This window comes from Plectropomus leopardus, chromosome 10, assembly GCF_026936395.1.
Source record: "Plectropomus leopardus strain MGB_pleo_1.0 chromosome 10, ASM2693639v1, whole genome shotgun sequence".
NCBI classification, from domain to species: domain Eukaryota; kingdom Metazoa; phylum Chordata; class Actinopteri; order Perciformes; family Serranidae; genus Plectropomus; species Plectropomus leopardus.
In genome coordinates, this window is record NC_142185.1 from 18,579,118 (window position 1) to 18,603,765 (window position 24,648).

The window sequence follows — 24,648 nt, forward strand, 5'->3', positions numbered from 1 at the left end:
AGCGTATAGGCATCACTTTAAAACCGATAAAAATAAATTATAATTTCACATCAAACAGCCATAAAACATTGTGGAAATAGGCCTTTCCCCAAGTGTATCTTTTTTTGACTGTAATTGCTACAATAGGCTATATCTTGAATGAGTGATATGGGAGGGGTGATTGCTTCTTAACTGGAGCAGAAGGCCAGTCCACCCAAAATAGATATGCAGGCCTACAAATAAATAAATAAATACATACATAAATGTTGAGCTATATTCTTATGCAGATACTTTTGATTTATCAGCTGTTTTTTTTTTTTTTTTTTGTTGTGTTTTTTTTGTTTTTTTTTAATAAATGCTTGACTCCTCTGTACCCACTGCCACCACTATGGAGAAGAATGCACTAAAAAGACATTTGTACAACTTGCCAGTTGGATGTTGTGTCTTTCGGGACATGATATAGATCACAGGCTCACAGGGCTATCTATTTAAATTAATTAAATAATGATAAACTGCTTTCACAAAAGGTAAGAAATACAATACAGTATTCTCTGGCTTTTAGCAAAGACAGGGAGTTTTGCAGATAATTCAGAAATTAATTAAATTGAATTAAATTAATGAATCTTGCAAAACCTCTGAAAATACAATAGAAACTGTCTGATTGGCTTGCATCCATAGTAGAAATTTGTAAAATAAACTCTTGATTATTCCGATGAGCTAATCCTTTTAGGATTAGGTCTTGCAGTAGAGTAACATTTTGCTAAAAGAGATAGCTTCTATTATGGATTGTTTGCAGTAGGACCCTCTATTATGTTGGTAATGTGGGTGACAGGTGGTTGTGGTTTGTGTGTGTATGTGGGGGAGGTCTTATTAGAGCAGGTAAGAGAAGCAGGCTGGGCTATAAATCAAAAGCAATCTACCCACCACTGTCACCTGCTGATTGGAAAACCAACACTGGTGGCAGAAAATGTGAATTAACGGCGACCTTCAGCAAGTACGAGCACCACACTATAACCACTGTCTTGTTCTGCCTTTACAGGTTCCCTAAATAGTCGAACCTTCTGGTCTCCTGGACTGAAATTAGCAGATTGGGGTTGTTTTATATTATCACGGTCAGCAAGAACACATGAGGCAGATAGAATGCCAATGAAATATTATATGCATGGTTAAAGACAGATATTCTTTTTTACCAACTCTGTGACTCAAACATCCACCATGACAATAAAGCAAGGGTGTGTGTTTCGTTTCAACACTGGGGGGTGTACATTGGAGTTTGGGGGTCCTCCACCACAATTTTTTTTAACATCAAACATTTACTTTCCTTCTTTCTGGTGAATATTAACAGACCAATATATGCATTTTCTTTATAATTTTAAGGAGTAAATGTTTTAATTTCGCCCCTAGTTTTACTTAGTAAAGCTTAGTAATCACTGAAATGTCCCTTGAAACACTATGACATGAGTGTCCTTTTACTGAAGGCATTGGCACAATGTGTATACATAGGTGTGATATGTGATACGCCATTCCTTAATGAAAGCAAAGGTCATCAGCTGAGCATGTAGAGAAGTTCACCAGGCCAACAGGAGTCAATGGGTCAGCATTAGAGGAAAGGGTCTGATTCAGCACTCTGTTCAGGATACTAAAGGGGGGCAGGGGACACAGAGAGGCAATTGAACCACCACCTTTTATGAAGCAGTGAAAGGAAAGGTTATCTCTTATCTCTGTGTTTGTGTAGCACTACAATACCGCCTGAATAATATAGCACATTCATCTTATGCTATTGGAAATGAATGTTATTATTATGGGTACAGTAATTTTGAGTGTTTATCCATCCATTCTGTCCATTTTTTATCTATAGTTGGTGTATTACATAGAGTAGATGTCAGCCAGCATGGCTGGAGTCTAAAATGGAAGTTAAAGCAAAGTACTTCTGTGGATGGTGGTCCGCAGCAAGATGTATTTTTGCCACCTAACAAAGTCCAACCCTAAAAGAAAAACAATATCAGCATAAGTGTATTCTATATTGAGAGTATTTTCATTTCTTAACCTCTCGTTACAGAACCTGGTTTGATGGGAAGGCTGGTAATGACTTCAGTTCCCCAAAACCACCAGACTCTATTGACAAATATAAGAATTGCATCTCACTGAACATGGGAGCGGCTGGTCTACCTTTGCTGCAATCAGTTAGTAAGTTCGCATTGTTGTGTGACATTGGTGTATTGCAACCATACTGTCCATGATTGCAACTAACACTTAAAATGCCAAAGTCACACAAAAACACAAACAAAATACTTTAATTTTATTCTGTAACTTCATTTTCAATGTAGGGCGGCACGGTGGCTTTGTGGTTAGCACTGTTGCCTCACAGCAAGAGGGTCCCTGGTTCAAATCCCAGTTGGAACGGGGTTCGGTCCGGGCAGGGGCCCCTCTGTGTGGAGTTTGCATGTTCTCCCCGTGTCCGCGTGGGTTCTCTCCGGCTTCCTCCCACAGTCCAAAGACATGCAGCTCAGGTTAATTGATGACTATAAATTGCCCTTAGGTGTGGTTGTGAGTGTGTATGGTTGTTCGTCTATATGTGTTGGCCCTGCGATAGTCTGGCGAACTGTCCAGGGTGTACCCTGCCTTCCGCCCAATGACAGCTGGGATTGGCTCCAGCCCCCCCACGACCCTTACGAGGACAAGCGGTTACAGAAAATGACTGACTGACTGACATTTTCAATGTATAATTATTATGTAATAATTATAAATATAGTTCTGTTGATTTTTTACTAGTTATTTGATAAATCTCTAATGATTCTCTCCCTTTTAAAGATCATTTTTAGGTCATTTTCTTGTCACCTTTTCTCATTTCATGTTGCTGCCAGCTTTTCCCCTCATGGTTTTGAAAGAAATCAAACAATTTGATGTCGATCCAGGTTTCAGGGGGTTAAATCACTGCAAGCAGATTATTTTGATATGAAAGGGCAGCCAAATATTCAGAGAGCGTGTCATCCCCCTAAAGGAGATCTCCTTTCATCACAGATGCAGGTTCAGATTGCGCACAATCACTCAAACAAGCACAAACATGCATTGATGCATAGATTACAAGATCACTAAACCCCATAGACACACAGATAACACACACACACACACACACACACACACACACACACACACACACACTGGGTATTTCCAAGGGAAATAAGAGAGAAAGGTTATTTTAGGACGTTGTGCCACTTGTTCTCACTACTCCTCCCTGAGCTCATGAAAACAGCCTACCAGCAAACAACTCGGAGGTACATGAAGAAAGCATTGCTCTCAGTTTTGTCCTTGCAAATCATAACAGCAGTCACAGTCTCACAGCTCCTTCTGTGAAAGAGAGAGGGGGAGACATTTCTCCTCACTGCCTCTCTGTGTTAGATTCCTGAGAAGTGTTTTAGCAGCTCCAGGAAGCTTTTAGTAACAGTCTCTGCGCCTTCCTGACTGGATGGAAGTCCCTGGGTTGGGGGGTGTAACCCCTCTTTGGCAGAAACAGATTCATTTCCCATGACTCTTGACTGTATATTAGCCACAAAAGAGAGCTGTGAGTGCCGATGTGTGTGTGTCACACCGAAAAAAAGTCCACATTCACAACTCTGGTCTTTAATTGAGGTGCTGGTGTGGGGGTGGTGTTCGTGACAGCCGTGCTCACTTGTACAAAAATGAATGAGTCACTTTACCGTTTCAGTGTAGTAATTACCAATGGAGGATGTTTTTTAAATTTTTTTTTGGATTATGGTAAGACAACTGCATGGTTTCTATAACAGATTTTTTTGGAATCTCTCACTCACTGCTCGGTTTAGAATCTGTGTTTGATTTACAGCAAGGAAGACTTGAATGTCATCCCACTGGTTAGGGCAGCAGTCTATCCACTCTTTTAGTGTATTTATTATTCTGTTTAAAACTAGGTGGGGATTATACAGCATTAAAAAACATGACACTTACTGTACATATTTACATAGAAGACACCTTAAAGGCATATTATGCAGGGTTTTGCTAAAAACAATAATATTCATTTTCTTTTATCAATTTAGCTCAAGATCATATCACATGGTATGGAACACAAACATGACATACAAAAATAACAGAAAAATGGCACATGGTATGGCCAAAGTGCAACCAAAGTTAAACAAAGGCAGGACGTTCTTCAAATAAAGCACTTAGTTTACGGATAACTTTTGGCTTATCTGACTTTAATAACAAAATTAACTGAAACATAGATGGGTGATTTAAATAATATTTTGGCAAATACCTACAGTTCATTAAGCCTACAATAGACTCAAACTAAAGTATTTTCTCTCAATCATCACTTATGACCTACTAGAAATGTGTGGCGGTGTATTTATTTGCAGAAACTCTGCCCCCTGCCTGTATTTTATTATTTTCTACATACAGGCTTGTACTGTATATCGAAAAAGCTGTACATTACTGTTAGAATTTGTCTGTATTTTTACAGTAATTTGTTAAAGATGCACTTCTTTCTGCATGGTGATACAGTTGCCATGTGTAGAAGAAACTGCAGCGGCCAGTAGTGTCTTGTAATTTTACAGGAAATATTGTTACAGTGAGTTTAATATTATTTTCAGTGTATGATTCAGAGGTACACAGCTCTCATCAAGTTTGTGGCTGAGCCAGGGGCTAGCAGCTAAAGGTGATAACAGCATGAACATTGCTGACCACACAACAGTGCTGACATAGCTGACGGTGTTAACCAGAGGGTGTGTGCACTATGCTTACATGACAACATCATCCTGATAACCACAAGGAGAGCTCAGTGCAGGGCGGTGGCAAGCTAGTCAGAGGGATACACATACCTGGCTTACATGCACTATCGTCTAAAGAGCACAGGGCAGCTCAGATTACAACAAACACAGAGGGAGTGTTACTTCAGTCTCTGCTGAGGACATCATTACATTACATGCATTTCTATATCTTTACATAATAAATAGTTGTTTGCTGCTCTGTTATTGTTCTGCGTGTCATATACAGATCCTCTAACAAGATGTGCAAACATGCTAAAGGTTCTATATTGATAATTCAGTTTTACTGACATTGCTGTGCAAGGTGATATAAAACAGCACACATAGAATTCCATATTACACAATTAAGTTTTCTTTTAGAATTCCTCACATATGAGTTTATATGTTAGGATGGTTTTATTCATATTTCTCACTGACATTTTACACACAAGCTTTTCTAAATTATTTTTAATATATGAGAGGAAATACTTGACAGCAGCAGGAAAGGTTTTATTGGGGAGTTTTGCCCTCATTTTGCTCATGTCAAATGTCCCGAGAATGAGAGTCATATGTGTACAAAGGCAGTTCTTTCAGGCCTGACACGGACATAAAGGGCAGCGCCACTGGGCTATTTCATTGTGTACATTCTGCTGCCAGGCAACTCTCCAAACTTTATTGTAAACATTGTATGGTGCTGTTCAGCCTCAGCATAATGCTGTTGTCTGCATTCTTAACATGGCAGTTAATTCATTCACCTTAAAAATAATTTAAAAATCACTTTGTAGAAGACAGCCTGCCAACTATTGCCAAAATATTATCAAATGATCATAACTTTACGAAGAGTTGTTAGCTGTGAACAATCTGTATCCTGTACACTTTATTTCAAAAAAGCCTTGAGAGAGAACCATAGAAATAAAGTGGTATGACTCATTTTATTTCTTTGGAGAGATCACTAATGAAACCACCACAGTCCAGAAACAGAATTTCAATTCATTTTTAAGACAGATACACATTTATCCAGCCCTTGGCAGGATAGCGGTGATGACGAGCAGAAATGTACGAGGACCATAAAAGGACTCATGGACAGGCAACTTCAGTATTAACACATCACATCTTTGTTCATTAAAACATTTAGTCACCCGGTAACTAGTTAAATAATCATTAGATAAATCCTGCCTTCCCTTGTAATCCACCATGAATGAATAGCGCTGTTCTGTAAAGTCCATTCATGAAAACCTGTCAGGAAGTCCGAACTGGGCTGCACAAATGCACTAAAGATTAGGATTTCCACTTTTTTCATCATAGAGCAACTGATAGTGTGAATGCATATGTTTGTTAATTTCCTGTTGCTGTTGGAAATCATCTATCTGGGGCCTGAAGTATTTTGCTAATAGTTTTTTCATGAGCTGGAGTAATGAAGAGCCTTAGAGGGCTCTTTGTGTGAGGTCAGCTATGGACTTTCATCTTAACCTCATATGCCCTTTTGCTTCTTCAGTTTTGTTTAATCTCTAATGACATTTTCTATTCTACAAAGCAACATAACTGACTTGCAGCTACTATTTTATAGTCAGTTGCTCAATATTGTCAGTTTTGAAAATAATTGAGAGCAGTTGTGAAATCAACAGATGACAACTTGTGCTCTGTGTTTCGTCAGGGCATGTTCCTAAGAGAAAATACAGTTACAACACAAATGCAACTGTATTAGCGCAGTTGATAGAGATGAGATCTATATACAGTCAGCCAGTTGTGATCATCCCACATGTCTCATCGTGTTCATCCAATCTAACATAACAATCTAACATCCAACAAACTGTACCTTGATATGCCAGTATTGGGAATTGGGAATGTAATAGTGAGGGAATATTTGTAATATTCCCATGAAGACAGAAATAAAAACATTCAATGAGGTCTACTGCGCATATATTCCCCTCTCATCCATATCTGTTGAACCTCAGTCCCTGTGGGAACACAAACACTGCTGTGACCCTCCCTTTTCACATGACTATTGATTTTCGAGATGCCTTATCTTATAGTGACAAATTACAAATCAATGCGCATGTTTGAGGACTACCAGTGATATTGTTGGTTCACTTTGGGCCCTTTTGGATTGCTGACATAAGTCAAACAAACTGAGCATTTGCGTAAATTTAGAAAAGCTAAAATATAGTTTCATTTGACCAAAATCAAAGGATTAATATTTACAATACAACGTAAAATCTGTCTTTAGCAGGGAACCAAAATGCATTTTTTTATACCACACATATTCAATGATACTTTAAGTAACATGGTCAATAAGCTCTTTCGATAAACACTAAAACAAGATATACCCAGGGATGTTAGAATTAGCTTGGTTGATGCTTGTTAATTTGCATGTAATGTAAACAACATTTTGTTCAATAAGAGGTTTGTGGTTTTGCTCTTATGTAACAGGAACAGGGAGAGAACTTCCTCTCGCTATCAATCAGGAAATTCAATAAGCTTGCAGGAAAGCCTTCTTGCAGACTTTCTGCGTAGTTAGATCCAGCTAAGAGCACCATCCTATTTAGGTCGCTGTGGAGGTACATGTGATGTTGCTTTAACACAAAATAATCAGAGCTGCATGTTTTTAGTCCTCCCAACAATTTGCCTTACAAATCAATTAGCCTAGAAGAGTGACTAGAAGAGTCAGGTACAGCTGACGATCATAAAACTACCCATAAAGATTTAGAATAAATGACTACTTGTGTAAAATTCGCAGAACTACAGACTCGTCTCAGAGTTTCTCAGCATACTCATCCCCACCCAATCCTCTTCAAATAGCAGGAAGCCCCCGAGGCCGGAGTCTAAACCAAAACAATATTGTGTGCAGCTTTAGCCTCCAGTGGAAACCACAGTGGCTCTCTGCTCTGATCTGACACACCTACATTCATATATTCACATTAAAAAAATGTTGTTATGGCATATGACACATTTGTATGAAGAAAATGTGTGATAGGACATAGTAGAAATTGCATTTTTCTATTTTTTTCCCTTTAGTTTATAGTTTCTTGGTCTCTTTACACCAGGATTCCTCTCCATTCTCCTCCAGTATCTCTCTGGGGCTCCTGAAATCTGATCTATGAATACCCCCCCGCATTCCTCCTCTCCCCCTCCTCCCCTGGCATGCCAGAGTCCTCAGTTCTGCCCTCTGTCTGATCTCGCGTTTCTGCAGACCCACAGCAGATTGTTTATTTTGCTAGACATGCAGGAAACATGGATGGATCCTTACATTGGCTTGAGATTTACTGCTGCGCTCCAGTCAGGCTCCAGAGTGATGTGTATCTCGCACAGGGCCCCCTATAACAGCAAGCTTAGTATCCTTTTCACCAGTGACACAAAGGACAATAGGATTGTCTTTCCCCGGGAACACAACATTGGATGATCACATCAGTTAATACATGGTATTGTGCATGCAGATACTCATCCTATTAATTGTGGATACAGAAAGCACAGATGATTCAATAAAGTACATACAGCAATATCCTATAATGGATGAAGGACAAACCCCCCACATCTGACCCCTCCATATGTCTTCACCAGGGTAAGCTGGATGATGCAGGAAGAGAGCATCGCATCTCCCCAGAGATCATTTCAGCTGAAATTTATGAGGCCTCTCTGCACCACTGATGTCCTCTTGTAAGTGGTGGGGTCAGGGTATTAGACAAAAATCGCTTTGGGAGACTCATATCTCAACAGAAAAAACATCTTGCTGCTCATTTTATTGCGTTGGTTGATTAATATATATGTGTTAAGAGGCTGCATTGATTACAGGTCTGAGGGCTACAGTGGTTTATAAAGAAAGGAAAGTACCATCTTGTCTTTGTTTTTCTTCTTTGTCTTTTCAAAACTTCAGTATGTTTGGGTTATTAAAGAGCTAACACACTGTGGTCTCACAATGCAGTAAATGCACATATTGTTGATGGAAATGCTACACAGCCTTTCGGCCTATGTGAATGTCGTAGCTGACAGTAAATGCACAGCGGAGTTCTGTGGAGGCAATTATGATTTATGAGTCACACAAGGGAGAGTGAAGAAAGTGCATTCTATACTTTGGAAGAAAAAAAGAGGAAGAGTGAGAGAGCGATCAAACAGAGCAGATCACCACATGAAAGGGAACAGAGTAGTCATAAATCTGTCTCGTCATGTTTACTTGTCTTCCATCTTCACTGTTGTTCAGCAAAGTTTATAAAGAATGTATTGCAGAAATATTCTTGTTTTTTTTCTGTTTTCAGTAACATATTAATATCCTGGGCAGCCAACTGGGTAATAGAGTTTCCTCTTCAGCAAAGATGAACAAAAGGAGGATTGAGCACTGAACAGAAAGAGAAAATGGCACTTGAGGTGAATGATTGTACGGTCATTGAAATGGCTCATTTGCCTCACCCAATGTTCAATTATGAACTCATTGCTTATCAGAATACCAGTCTGCCAGTGACATTTTGCTTTACCAGAGCCACAAGACAAGACTCAAGTCATAAATTCTGCCATAAAATCTGAGTTCAAAGCAACCATGAAAAATACGTGGCACCCTTAAAGGGATAGTTGTTTTTTAGGTGGTTTTGTGTGGGGTACTACTCATAGTCAGTGTGTTACATACAGTAAATGTCTGTGTGTTAACCCATTAAAATCTGGACAAAAATCACATTTCTTGTACTGCATTAAGACACCTTTCACAGGTATTTGAACATTTAAACCTTGAACACATTTAAGTTGCTTTATCTCAAATACATGGGGGGAAAGGCAGTGAGCAACTTGGCAAGAAATATTTTGCATATTGCAAGAAATTTGTAGATTTAGAATTTTTTTTAAAAAGTGAAAAACTAGGAAAAAATATTAACTTGTCTTTCTGTCAACCCGTTTCAACGGTAACCAGTTAGTGGCTTAAGTTCCCCATCTATGCTCTTCTCAAAGTCACCAAACTCCATTGATAAAATCGATAATTTATCTTGCTGAACATGGGAGTTGCTGTTCTACTGCTGGTTCAATCAGTTAGTTACTTTGTGTCATTGTGTGACTTTGGTGAATTACTGCCGACTCACATCCTCCTGCAGTAATATGTCTTTAGATAACTGCTCCATACAGCTCCACTACAAATAATCGGAACGACCCCTTGAGATTGTCTGCTGTTGTCTTCTTTAAAGGAATTCCTGGAGTTTTTTCATTTATGATTTGAGGTTGTTGGTGGCACTCTGGAAGTGTAAGTCACTCTCAGGAGGTGCAGAGGTTGAGGTTGGAATGTCAGTGAGGGTCACAGACAACAACCTCGGTGTCAGGACTCCAGAAAACGATCCCCGAGGAGTCAGGCCACTGGCATCCCACTCTGCTGGACTGGGAGGTCTGCACTATTTCATACCTAGACTGATGATGGAGACAGGTAATGTTCATCCCCTTATCCTGCTCTGTCATTTGTAGACAGTTCTCAGACTGACACTAAGAAAACTTTGTTGGTTCATTTAACCTAATGTAATTCCTAAGTAATTTGTTATTATTAAAATACGGACTTGTGACTTGAGACTTGTGACTAGTGACTAGTGAAGAGCAATACATTATTAGATATTAAAGGGCCTTAAACCTGCAAAACACACCAAGAATCATCGAAGTGTAACTCGCTCATTATATATTTCTGCAGCCGGAAGGCCTGCTGATATGTTTCAGATCAGAAGAAATTCTTTGTAGCATAGATCAGCATGTCACAGGGGTCACAGAACTCTGTTTACTGAACGGCTGCAGTGTTGTCTGGCAGCAATTCAATGCTAAAAGTTAATCTATCCCCAACTTTTAGTCTGGCCGCACTTCACCATGCAACTTCACAGCCATTGCTTGGTGTGTTTTAAGCATAATTAATTTAAGGCAGCAGTTCTCATGCTGTTTTTAACAATGAAGGCTTCCCCTTTTTGATTTTTTTTTTTTTTAGTTGATTACCCCTTAACCAGCACAAAACATTTGTGGTCCAGTTAACAAAAGTCAAGGTGAGCTGAAAAAAAAGAACATTGAGTATGAAATGTGGTTTGAACTTAAATTTAAATGTTTTAGTAAAGTTATTAAATAATAAAATATTTTAGGAATTATGCATGACTGATCACATATATCTCACATACCCTGTGCAAAACCCCTAGAGGTACCCATACCCCCATTTTGAGAAATACTGATGCAAGGTATCAGTCCCACTGTATTATGGTAGTTTTTCAAAAAGTATATTTACTGCATCTTTAATACTAACTATATGTCTATGTGGAAATAATTACATGGAAATTACATAATCAGCACAAGTGGGGTCTCCTTTTTAAATTTTACTCTGCCACCATTCTGAAACTTTACATGATCAATTGAGATTTACTATAAAAATGATCAGTTATTTGTAATTTATCGCTTTAAGAAGGGACAGTGTAGAATTATCCACACTCAAATAAATGTGAATGCACCTGAGTTAGCTGGGCAGCTAGTTTTCATCGGTAGTCCCTTGCCTTATGTTAACTGACATCCTAAAATATTTTGCTTCACAGTTTCAGTGGGTCGTATATGATACTTTCCCTGTATACTCTGAGAATCCATAAAAATGCATTTAAATAAGTCACTCTAAGCTGCCATCTACTGGTTCTTCTTTTTGTGCTGCTTGTACTTCTTGGGTTTCCTTTGCTGGGGAGAAAGCTCTCAGAGTGACACTCGATGCTGTCTAGCACATGGGGTCAGAATTATCAATCTAATTCATGTGCAGACAAACCTCCACATAAAACAATGGAGGTTTGATGAGATGCAAAAGCATCAGTTGGGTAGAAACTGGAGGGGGATTACCAGTATGTCACAAGGGCAGAGTATTGCATCACTTACTGTACCTTCGTGCTTAAATTACTGATGTACTTCTAAGACAGTAGTTAGACACCCGTCTTACTTTAGGAAGTTGGGTTTTAAAATAGGTGAAAAGAATGTACCAAAACAAAAGCAGTTCCCCAGTTTTGCTTGAAATTAGGGATAAATGGACTGGCAAATTAGGCTACTGCAGTATTCATGTATGAATGTTTTATGTCTGAATAGACAACAGCTGTCTTGTCAATTGTCAGATCTAAGGTTAATGGTCAATGCCAAACTGAAATGCTGCAAAAGAAGTGCAAGCAAGTACAATACCTGTGACCTGTTTTTTCCCCTTAACAACACGAAATTTTATCATATAACAGTTCTTCCTCATTATGGATTTCATAGGTTTGATTCTGAAATGTTTTTAGAGGTGGATCGGAGGGAGCTGAGTGAGGCCTTAACGTCACATTACTGAACGTTTGCCACAACACAAGAACTTGATCCTATGTGGTATAAAACTGCGTTTACAGATGACTTTTTTGGCTGTAAATATCACCAGAGGGCACCACAGCTCAGAGAAGCACACCTATATAAGATGATTATGTGGTGATTTTTAAGGAGTAATATGGAACAGATGAGCAAATCTTGCCTGGACACATACTTTCACCATATGGGAAGGCCATCTTTCTATACATATAATCTGTGGGAGAGATTTTTATTCATCCTTTATATACATGGAAGTAATGTGTGTCCTCTCATTCATGATTTGTCTCATTCATACATTTGCAACTAATTAAAAAGGGAACTTGTTTTTGCTGACCTCCAGTGGTGATAGTTCTCACCTTGCTGTGGTAATGTACAAACTGACATCTGTGCTAGTTATGGTTTACTTATCGAGGTTAATAGTGAGCTCAGTTCATTTACAGGTGGTCAGATATGTCACAAGTACACACAGAATACAGAGGAAGCAGACCTCATCTTGGGCTTAGAACTATATTCAGCAAGTGGAAGGTCACAGTAAAGAAAAACTCAAGAAAACAGCTTACTTTGTTTTGATGATAGATAAGAAACAAAAGCAAAAACAGCGGTCAAGAAAAGCAAAATAATATTAGTGAGTTTTAAAAAGTTCAGTTGAATAAGCCTTTTTCTCTGTAGATATTTTAACTTAGGAAAAGCGTAGGTGTTGCTTCTAAATTCAATAACAGCTCTGTTCTATTTAATGAACTTCAGCCATAACTACTGCACTACTACTACAAGGACGTATCAACATGTTGTCTATAAAGAGGCCTTAACCATGACTTTGCAGTGACAGAGTTTATAGCTTTATAAACAAAAAAGCACAACACTTAATATGAAAAGTGAGAAAATATGTGGACTCTTTAAAAAGTTATTGACTTGCAAAACAATGACTTGGTCCCACCCCTGCAAAATATAATGTAAACTCTACAAGATGATATTTTTCCTTAGCACCCCACCCAATGTTTACGTCTGACTCTGCCCCTGGCAATGTCAACTAAGGTGATACTGCAATATTATCTCATGAGCTCAGATCCCAGCTCGCGGGGAATGTTCCCACAACATTGACTAATGTTATCTACACATACACCTACACAATGTTATATGAGAACAAAGGAGGAAAATTTTAAAAGCAACATTCAGAACATGTTATTGAGGACTGAGATTCCAATGCATTTTCTTAAATGAAAATGTAATGTTATGTGATATGTTCAGAGTAAAATAAATCATTTTTAACATCTTTTGTTGTTGACAGAGAATGCTACCTTAACGCTCTGGGAGCTAAAAGAAAACTTGCTGCTAAAAACGTCACTAAAACATTGCGTAGGTTGCATTTTTACAATTTTAGAACAAAAATTGCTTGCTGGGATGGTACTTATGCCTGAACACCATGATGTTTAATAGCATTAGGGGCCCAGCAGCTCTTTCTTTTCACCCATGGTCCCCCTAGCAGGTTGTAATCTTGCTGTGCAGCTTTTTTGCAATAAGAGTAAATACTTTCGACAGAACTCGTTCCAATAACAATCTTTTGCAGAGTAAATGAGCACAGCGTAAATCTAGTTTGGGGACAGTTTTCATATGCACAACAGTCAGTTTGCAGACGCGTAGGCTGGAAGAACCCTCAACCAGCTAACCACCCACCGCTCCTCTCAGCTGCGCGCTGATTGGCCAGCTCCGAGTGAAGGCGGAAGTCTACAGTGCGGGGGATTCCCCGAGGGAAGTTCCCAACTCGACCAGGCTATGTAAAACATACATTGCCATATCCTCTCCGGCGCTTCGTAACTTTGCTTCTGAAGATAAGGCGACGGCGCTGCGGTGGTGTCAAAACAACAAATTGGACTTTAGCAGTGACACAAATGAAGGTAAGAGGACACTCACTGTGTGGGAAACTGAGCCGTGGAGTCGCTGCTCGGTCGCTTTATCCGCCACCGGTTGAATGAGCTATGGCTAACCGGTCAGTTACGGTTTAAGGAATACGGAACTGTATGGATTGGGGTTTGAATGACACTTTTAAGCGCTTCCCTGTTGTGCCTCCAACGTTAGTGTTAATGTAGTTACTGTGGCTTCATCCAGGAGCTGTTGGTATGACAGAAACTGTGCTGCTGAGACATTTATCATCAATGTTGACTAACACTTGATGAGCAGCTCCGGTGAGACTGACATCAGCCTCTTACTTGTTTTGCATCACCCCAACACGTCCATGCTAACTACTACAACAGTAGGTACTGTCTTGCAATTGGGGCAAAATTGCCAAAAAAGTTACTCAAAGTGAGTAAAAGCAAAGGCAGAAATGTAAATGGTGAGATAAGCTTGTGTAGGTCGGTGGTTGTGCAATAAATTGCATTGAGTAATTTAACTACTTTTTTCTCATTACTTCTCAGTTTTTTGCATATTTTCTCACTAGTACAAAGCCTTGATTGTCGAAATGTGAGAGCAATGTGGCTTTTGCACATAAGATGATATTCCCACGGAACTGAAAATAATCTTACTAATAAACAGAAATTAGGAAGTGTGTTTACTCAGTTTTGTCATTGCATCAGCTTAAACTAATCAACCAAAATAAGTTGATGTACATTTGGAGGAGTTATTTACTTCTTTTTATTATATTTAAAGGTTGTGTATGAAGACAAATTGACAATTGATTGTAATAATAATATTAATAATAAAAATGATAATAATAACGATAATAATAATAATAATAATAATAATAATAATAATAACTTTTCTTGTCTACAAAGGAAAGTTTATTTATGTAGCACATTTAAGCAACAAGAGCATTCAAAGTGGTCTCCTTCAAACATCAAAAGCATCCAGACAGTGCAAAAAAAAAAAAAAATTATTAAAGGACATTTAAGTGCAATAAAAAACTTAATTAGCTAGAGAACTGAAAAGAAGCACAACTAAAAATAACTAAGACAGGTTTATGAAGTCATTTTATAAAGCCAAACAGTAATGCCAGACAAAAATTAAAGCAAAATTAAGAGCTAGGACACAAACACATATTAGAAGGAAGAAAAGAAAAGATAAAAATGATTTCAAAAACACTTATCAGTTCCATCATATTATAAGTAAATACAATTAAAAAGATAAAAGCAGTAAAGTCAAAATTATAATGATGACAATAATAACAATGAGTATCAAGAAAGAATAAAAAGATAAATAAAAAGACCACATCAAATAAGAGCCAAAATAAGGCAAGATAAAAATAAAAAAAATAATAATATAAAATAGAACAAAAGATAAATGCAAAAAAAATATTAGAAAGAAGACACATTATGATTAAAAATAGTGGAAAAAAACAAAAATAAAAAATAAATATTTCTGCTCTTAACTTGGAGCCAGACCTGGATGAGCTTTAAAAGTGTTCAATAAAATCTTTTCTAAATCAATTCTAAAACAAACAGGAAGACAGCACTGGGGTTATGTGATGTCGTCTGTTGAAACCAGTAAGAAGCTGCTGCCTTCTGAACCAGTTTGAGGCGAGAGAGGGACTTTTGGTCAATGTCAGAAAGTATGTTGAAAAATATAACAACTCCATGCTTTCGTCACTAAAAAGTGCTGTCTTTGGCAGAGCGTTTCATCTGGTATGTTTTAATGCAAGTTGGGATCTCACTCATAGGGCTCATGTCTGCTGTGTCAGGAATGACTGTGGAGCACACGGCATGGAAAGGAACATCGGAGACCAGCTCAATAAAGCTTTTGAAGCTTATCGCCAGGTCTCCATTGAAAAGGACAATGCTAAAAAGGAGCTGCAACAAATGGTAACAACACAAAGAAAATAACTTTTTTCAAACTCTGTGCGAAATAAACCAAAGTATGATTACTCATTTTATTTTTGTCAGCAATCAAATAGCAAGCTAACATGATTATTAGATATGTATGCTTACGAAAATGACATGTTAGCTGACGTATGGGCATGGAGAAGATTGCGGACATTGGTGCTAAAAAAATAACCCTGTTTTTACAGAGTGAATATTATGAGCGATACACTCAAAAACTTCAAAAGCAGATAGAGGACCAGCAGCAGTTGATTTCAAAACTTGAAGCTAAGTTATCAGCAACAAGACAACCATCAGGTTAGTGAAATGTGCCAGATGATCTCTCTGTTCATAAACGTTATACATTATAAGATAATTTACTCTTCTACTGCATTGCATTCTGGGCATTGTCATACATTTCAAACTTTCATCTGGCATGTTTAAAAGTATTTCACCTTTTTTTTCGAAGGAGAGATGAAATGCGAGCCTTGCAACCATCTCCTGGATGGGGCTGGAGCTTATAGGAAAATGCAGTACCCGGTATGTTCGCTGTGCTACAGTGTGCTCTTTCTATGCGAAAACTGCAATATGAATGCTCCAAAACTCGTTTTTCTTCATTGTCACACTAGAAAATATGCATGAGCAAACATATAACTTCCTCTCACATACAAACACACTTCTGCTGGATGCTGTTGTAATTGTGTCAACAAGGCAATGAGCAACTTTGTAAGAAATGTTCCACAAATTGTTTTAGAAAACTGAAAAAAACCCCAAAAAAACTAGGCAACCATGTCTGTGGAAGGGTGTCAGGGAAAAAAAGGGGGGAAAAATGAGATAGGGAAAAATATTTAGTATAGTATTATCATAATAGTTATGATAATTACATATTTAAAATTACTAAATTACAGAATTATTATATTTTTAAACATTTTTTCTTTCCAGTACTTGTTAGGTTTGTTTTTCCCCTAATTTTTCATTTTTTAAACTAAAATTCAGATATTGCTGATTTTTGGTTCATTTCTTCTTCTTTTTTTATTTTTTTATTTATTTTTTTTTTTAAGAAATCAAGCCAATTTACTCGGGTTTCAAAGGATTAATATAGCAGTAAAGGCTAAAAAATGGTTGATTCACATTTATTTTGTATTTTCTGGTAACTTTTAAATGCTGCTTTTGTGACTTTACTGTCTCAGCAGCATCCTTGAAGTTAGTTAGTCTACAAATATTTAGTTTTTTGGGGGTGTTTCTAACTCTTGTTTACACACCTTTAAAGCAGTTTGCAGATATTTACACAGGGAGATCTTCTATCTTTGGGAATGTCCATACTGCATTCATTTGTTTTTCAAAGATTCAAACAATCGAGGAAACCCAAGATCACATTGCTGCTGTATTAGTGTCCACCCTCTGTTTTAGTCCACACAAGGTGTATCCACGTTTACTTCACCAGATGGTGCTAGAGGATAATATCGCCCGCACAGTTCAGCAGCTTCAGCTTCATTGTTCTTTATTCAGCAGGCCAGGAAACATTTTTCCATGAGGAAATTTGTAATTTGTAAAATAAAACTGCAGATGCATTAACAATATGCCTTAGGTAATTGTTGCTAATGATCGCCATAATTTTCATGTGTCTTTTTACAGGATAATATGGGCACTGTTGCTGTTGCTCCAAATATGCCGGTCAGCAGCAGCGTTGACTAGTATGTGTCTCCCATTGCACAAAGACTTTTGAAAAGAAAAAAAAAAAAAGAATATTGCAGTTAAAGATTAGATCTTTTTTCCTAACTCGTTTTTATTTGTTTGACAGTCAGGACATGCTGGATGCATTTGAAGCAATTCAGGGGAAATTCCGGCAGATTCGCTCTCTTACCAGAAGACAAAAAGATCACCTAAAACGATTCCATGGAGGAAATGATGCATCAAACGGTAATATTAATATTTAACAAATATTGCCTGCCATTTATTTTAAGGCCATTTGTTTTCTTAATTCAATTACTTTAAAGGAAATGTGCTAAATTGAAATATGTTTTTTATATGCCAAAACAACTTATGAGTTAACTTGCTTTTGCTATGTTCTATGAGATAATTACATAGCAACACCTTAACGAGGAATGAACACGAATGCATCGTTGCCCTTTCGAACCATGGCTGGCCACCTCTGTTTAAAAAAAAATGTTCTATGAACACAACAACAACAATTTCGCTGACAAATGCATGATGATGCCTCTGCATACTAACTGTGAAATTAAATCTATCTATCGATACATCTATGCATCTATACATCATATACCCCACACACACATATGCATTTTACAGACTAACTATTTTAACTACTAATATAATAAGTACTTTAATTGTATAATTAATTAATTAAGTAATGTAACTTATCATATTTGATAACTTCTTGATAACTTTTTTAACATTTTTTTTTTAGACTGGGAAATAAAGTTTAAAAGTCCTAAAAATACAAGTGTTTCACTGAAATTTGTCCCAGTGGCTTTACTAATTGGTGTTGTCCTGGGATATTCCCAAAGAAAGCATTCCCCCTTGTACTATGAAGGGGTCACATTAAGATATTATCCCCAAGATTACACTATATATACTGTATGTAAATGTATATATGTATGTGTGCACACACACATATATATATATATAATTTATATCAAATGTCATTAAAGAATTAAAGGCAGTGCTGAAATACCTCAACATGTTGACTGAGAAAGAAAAACCGTGTAAAATCTCATGTTTTTCTGCCGTCTGACAGATCAGCGGTTCTCCATGCCCATCCAGTGCACAGACCGTACAGCAGAGGCAGAGAGACCCTTTTCCTCAGCGCCAAGGTCAGCAGTGGATATTCCACTTCCGCCTACGTCTCTGGCGTCCCGAGGCGCCAGCCCCGAGGACAGGGACTTAGTAGACTCTCTCACCAAACTCAGTGTCAAATTCCCGCCCTCTGCGGACAGTGAATATGACTTCCTGAACAGTGCTCCAGATAGACACATTGGTCTGACCATGCCCACGAAGCGGCCTCTCGGCAATGTCCCCCCCACACTCACCGTGGAAGAGGAGCCTGTGGAACTGCCCATGCCTTTTGTCTACCCTCCATCCCCCTCCCTCTCAACATCATCTTCGCTCTCCCAAGAGAGCGTGCGGGGACCCCAGCAGGTGAGAATCACAGAAGAAGGTCTGAGAAAACTAGTAGCAAATTATCAGTCTCTGATTGGTCTTCGCTAATGGAGGAGTGAACCAGTGTGAAGTCCAAAAAAAAAAAAAAATCCCCTTGGCTTAACTTGAAACGTATTACTGTGTAATGTGTGCTGGTTCTTTTTTTACTTAAGCATGGATGCTCTGGTTATATTTGGCATCTTTGCTGGAAAGTGTGAGCCAGATGGAAGCACATTACAGTGTCTGAATCTGATGAAACAAGTATGATGGTTAAGTGGGATTTTATTTGCTGATGTGTGTAAATGCCTAATAAAAATTGTGAATGACATGCAGTAAGATGTTAAAGTTGGTCCAGTTTTTAATAATATGATTCTGTCCCTGGATTACATCAACACGGGTGATCATAATAGGCAGGGCTAATTTGATGGTGCAGTTGAACACATAAATAGTAAGATAATTAAGCACCTGAGAATAGCCCTTTGCCTTTACTGTTGCTGAGTATTTGTGCAGACTATTGGGTTGATATGTTCTTGTCCTCCTTAAAGCAACAGATACTTCAACTTTAAGGCCTAGCATGCTTTAATAGAGTGAGTGTAAGGCTTGTTAAGTGTATAGAATAATGTATTGTTTTCTTTGGTTCATCCTGCTCTGCAGCCTCTCTGGAGCCCTGAGCTGTGTGATGCAGTTGATGTGGGGACAGAGCTGGCGACACCTCAGAGCAGCAGTCCTGATAAATGTGCTTTCTGCTACGCTGTGGTTCCTCAGGACCGAATGAACAGCCACCTCTACTCGCATTTCTCTCCTAAGAATGAAGCCGACAACTGACAGTGGATGCAGAGACTGACGGGCCCCGAGGCCACAACTACTCCACTGAATTCATGGTGTAGTCCTGCCTGCCGTGAAGAACATGCGTTGTACTGGATTTGAAATGACACTGCAATAAGACTTGAATCCATTTATTTAATACTGAAGAATTGAATGGTACACTTTCCTGCATATTATATTTTTCTAATATACGCTGAGATTTTACTCTAGTACTAAGTGATGATGATGCATATTATGGTATATATGAGAAAATAAAGAAACATTTACTCTTAACATTTTTTTTTAAATCATTTGAATCTTTTTCAAAATGATAAAACGGGTTAGGATACTCTTAATTTAGCCATGCAATAAGATATTAGGTGTATTCATGAACTTTCTTTCTGCAATATGTTTATACATTCTTATTTTTAAAACATAATTCAATTCACTTTGAAAATTAAGAATAGAATAGAAAATGGCAAAAAAAATCTGATGATAACCCTCCTCTTTATGTTTTCTTAGCTTTATTTTATATCTCCCACAACAATGATATGTCGCGTATCACAAATGACAGTATGCATCAAATCACTCAAATGTTAACCCATCTCTCCAGAGCTGCTAACATGTTGATTAGCACTTCTTTCACCAGCACTAGATCCCCATCCTTGTTGTGTTCTCCGACAAGGGAAATTCGAAACATCTGTAAGTCATTCTTGACGCAGGGTTGGAAACATTTCCAACTTTGAAATCATTTTAATAGATAGCATGCCATGCATTCATTAAAGCTGTCTATGCAGATGGCAACACATAGCATCAGGCATAAGCCCATTGTTAAATAAGATGCTTAATTGCTTTGATATTTGTATAGTAATGATTTTACCTAAGGCAATATTATACTTGATTTATGTAGCCACAGTGATTGTATGAACATTATGTGATGCTTTTAAAACAATAGTGCTACAAAAATGATAAAATTAGACATTCCAGGTGTTTCAAATGACTTTATAGGCTCAAATTAATCAATAATTAATGGTTACAAGATATGACAGGACTTCATTAATCCCACACTGGGGAAATGGTTATGGAAAAAATATGAACCTTTCACAAAATGTTACAGACCAAACAAGAAATATGGAAATAGTACAAATGACATTTTTAATCCCTGACATATTTTTACAGTATGCACAGTACCTATCATTTGACTAAACCTGAGCCTTTTTTTAAACAGCAGCATCAGCTTTTGACTTCGGCAGTATTTATTCACACCTTTGCAAACAATCGCAGTGATTTTCACCATTCAACGTGATGATGTTTGAGGAAGCGGGGACGCTGTGTGTGTTGGAACACTGCGTTGTGCAGAGAGGACCTTGCAGCCCTTCAGCTATGGGCTGGTAACACTTATGCTGGGTAGATGAGCTGGTGTGAAGACTGCAAAACAACCTTTTTTACTCTTCTTTGCAAGTGTTTGGTATTATAACTCACTCTCCATGATCAAAAAGCGCTTAACAGACTGATTTTTTTGTTACATCAACCCTGACTGATATTTTGCGCTGTGCATTTCACTGTGTTTCATAAATAGCTCCGAAGAGTGTAAAAAATGTTATGTGGTAATGCCGTCAACTATTCCCACTGAGTCATTAGACTGAGATGGAAGAGCACTGCTAAAACACAATGTGTCATCCACATGGAGAATGATCATGAAGTACATAGCATTTGATGTATTATTAATATTACACATTACATTTTAATTTGGCATAAAGCACATAACTTTACATTTCACATCACATCATGGACACTGAGGGGAGAATTTATTCAGATTTTTTTTTTTTGGCAAATACATATCCCTAATGATCCTCTCTGGTTAATCTGCGAAGAGTCGAACATTGTGCAGCCTGTGTGCTTCCTCTCTGGGATCATGAACAGCTGCTTGCTCATAATTATGTTGTCATTCATTGTTATTTGGAAGAGGAAACTCGTACTGACAGCTAGGATTTGTGTGTGTGTGTGTGTGTATTTCTGTACACTGTAAATTTACTCGCTTGTGTATACAGTAGTGTGAGCTGCTTGAAAAAAGTCCACTTTAGCTTTAAGCCACTATAATTTCTAGTAGAATATGAGACATATGTGCCATATTTCTCTGTAGGACATCTGAAGCAGTAGATTTGAAAAAGATTTAAGAGCTATAAAAAAAAAATGAAAGAGGACAAAAAAGGAGAAGGATATGGATTGAGATGGAGAAGTAGCAGGCTGATAACAAGGTGTCAAAATTGCCAGGAGCAAGAAGGTGAAAGCAATCAGGGGTGAGAAGAGTGCAGCATTCGTGAGGGGCAACTAATTATCCAACTCATTTGTGGAGAGCAGCATTTGAGGCAGCTCTAGCCCACTGAATGGTGACAGATTGGTGCGGAGGAGAGGGGAGGTGTTAGAACAATGGAGCCCAGCTCACCATCATTACTGCATGCTAATCAGCAGTGCTTCTGCACCACCAGTCGGTGCTGCAGAGAGTTCGGGGAGACGGACAAGTCGCCGGCTTCAGAGGGCCACAGTCATTTTCAAGAAAGGAGGGAAAGTAATGCGCAATATAGCTATTGCCACTTATTTGAGCTTGCAGGTTTTCCTGTGCAGAGACTGATCTTTGTGGCCTGCGTTATCAGTTTGTGCTTGACAGATGAGCTCATGGTATTGAAGTGTTTTTAAGTAGATTGAGTAAAGAATAGTTCACTGCAGTGTAGTACAGAATATACATGTGGTAATGTCATTAAAAGTTTGAATCAGTAAAACAGAAAAAAAAGTAGTTTTGAGATTTTAGACTATGATAATGTAATTTAAATATCTAAACGGTATAAACCCAAATGACTATGATAACTAATAAATGCGTCTACTGTCTAAAAATGCAAATCTAAAATTATAAAAATGTAAAATGGCAGTAAAAGCATAATGAAAGGAACACAAACAAGCTCAATAAACAATAAAAAGGGGGTTAAGAAACACTGTATTAGGGCTTTGATTGTTTTAAAAACAGAATACAGATATTTTATTTGCAGATTGATTGAAAAAAATCCAAATCAAACTAAGAATTATTATTTAATGAATTATTATATGCATATAATGAAGCTAGTTTGTATGCATGCAGCATATTACTTAGCATGTCACTTATTTTGTTAGTAATATTTGGCTGTGTTCAGGGTCATGTATGGGTGCAAGCAGAGCTGCTACACAACAATAAAAAATGTGTTAAAAATGGAGAATGCAGCTTTGTTGCCTATTTCTGCATTTAAAATCTGCACTTGTTCTCACACTTTTCCATAACCACAATCTAAAACATAAATGTTGTCTCATTGTGAAGTTGCAATATCCAGTGTTGATTAACAGAAATCATTATATCATTAAATGTGCAAGCCATTATCCAGTTGTGCACCAAAGGTTAGCCCAAACATTCAAATACTGTAATGGCCAAAGCCGTGCCCCTATTCCTCTTTTTTGTCCCCACTCCTCCTGTGTCTTCCATGTCCCCAGTTTACTGCTCTTTGTGCGTGCATGTGTGTGTATGTATTGTTTCTGTCTACCTGCTCACCTGAACCCTGCCTACCTGCACACCTGATTACAATCAGCTCATCAGCTCTACTGCATATCAACCATGGTTCTTCTCCCACTTGTAGCCAGTTGTCTTTACTACCCTACTACTGTGGAAGCAATGCTCAGGCCTCTAGCTTAGGAGTACTTTTTCTCATTTTCTGGTAACCCGAATTATTGTTTGTGTGCAAGGGTGTAGGTTTTGTGTCCACATTAAGGGGCAATCATATGAAATGAAGAGTCACTCTGAGCATCGAACGTTTAATTTCCTGCATTCTGGTGAATTTTATGCACCATGTTCCTGTTCTGCATCAATTTTTGGTGTAAATGAGTTTATTTATTTATGTCTGTTAAAAATAAAAGTCCTCTCCTACTTTTACTTTTTTGTTTTTTGGGGAGACGAATGCGCATGTTTCAAATATTGAATGGGGCATGTCCCCTGTGTCTCCCCTGAAATCTACACCTATGGTTTATATGCTTGTAGTGGTCAGTACTGTTGCCTCACTGTAAGAGGGTTCTGGGTTTGAACCTGCTGGTCTAGGCCTGCTCTCCCCGTGCTAGCATGTTTGTCAGGCTTCCTTTCACAGCTAACTGTGACCTCTAAATGGTCCTGTATGTGAATGTAAGCATGAATGGTGTTTTAGACCTCACCTTCGCCCAATGCCAACCCAAATGTAAGCCGGGCACTGGCTCCAGCCCTCAGTGACCCTGAATAGGATAACAGGTCATAGATAGTACAATAAACCTATTACAACTTAATCTACCTCTGTGTTAGTGTCCTGCCATTGGGTTCTCCAAACTACGTTACAACAAATATTAGAACCTTTTGTTGCTTGAAATGTCTTTTGGACTACACTGGACAGCATACTGTTTTCTGATGCATTTGTTTAAGTTTTTTTGTCTATCCATAATAAGGATAGGCATATTTGTAACACTGATATTTTGGGGTTTGCAAAAGAATGAAAATTCTTACATCAAATTTTTCACTCAAACTCTTAATAATAATAATTTGTCAGACTTACATACATGCTTTTCATAGTCCTCAAAGATGCTAAGATGTTAAAAACTAAAAAACAAAACAGTTAATACTTTGATAAAGACAACAGAATAAACTGCAAGATTAAAATCAATGTAAATCTACTGGAATTTAATAATAATCATGTATTTGTCCTTTTAATTCCCTTTTATTAGTTCTTCCTGTTTTGCCTTTTTACATCTGTGGACTTTTTGGTATTGTATATAATATATATTTTTCATTTACAATTACCTTCAATAGCTCTTGTTTTTCTATA

General features: G+C 37.8%; 1 protein-coding gene across 3 annotated transcripts; it reads left to right on the plus strand.

The window, feature by feature from the left end:
- The first annotated feature begins 13,764 nt into the window (after positions 1–13,764).
- Positions 13,765–20,077, plus strand: tank (TRAF family member-associated NFKB activator). 3 transcript variants are annotated; one of them, XM_042495318.2, is made up of 8 exons: positions 13,765–13,924; positions 15,682–15,823; positions 16,030–16,138; positions 16,290–16,360; positions 17,456–17,514; positions 17,622–17,740; positions 18,579–18,979; positions 19,634–20,077. In XM_042495318.2, exons 2-8 carry the CDS (start codon positions 15,725–15,727, stop codon positions 19,802–19,804), a joined length of 1,029 nt encoding a protein of 342 aa, XP_042351252.2. In that variant the 5' UTR covers positions 13,765–13,924; positions 15,682–15,724; the 3' UTR covers positions 19,805–20,077. The 3 variants fall into 3 exon arrangements, with proteins under 3 accessions (XP_042351252.2, XP_087939338.1, XP_087939337.1); XM_088083212.1 differs by having other exon boundaries at positions 19,745–20,077; XM_088083211.1 differs by having other exon boundaries at positions 13,771–13,924; positions 15,703–15,823.
- Positions 20,078–24,648: the final 4,571 nt, after the last annotated feature.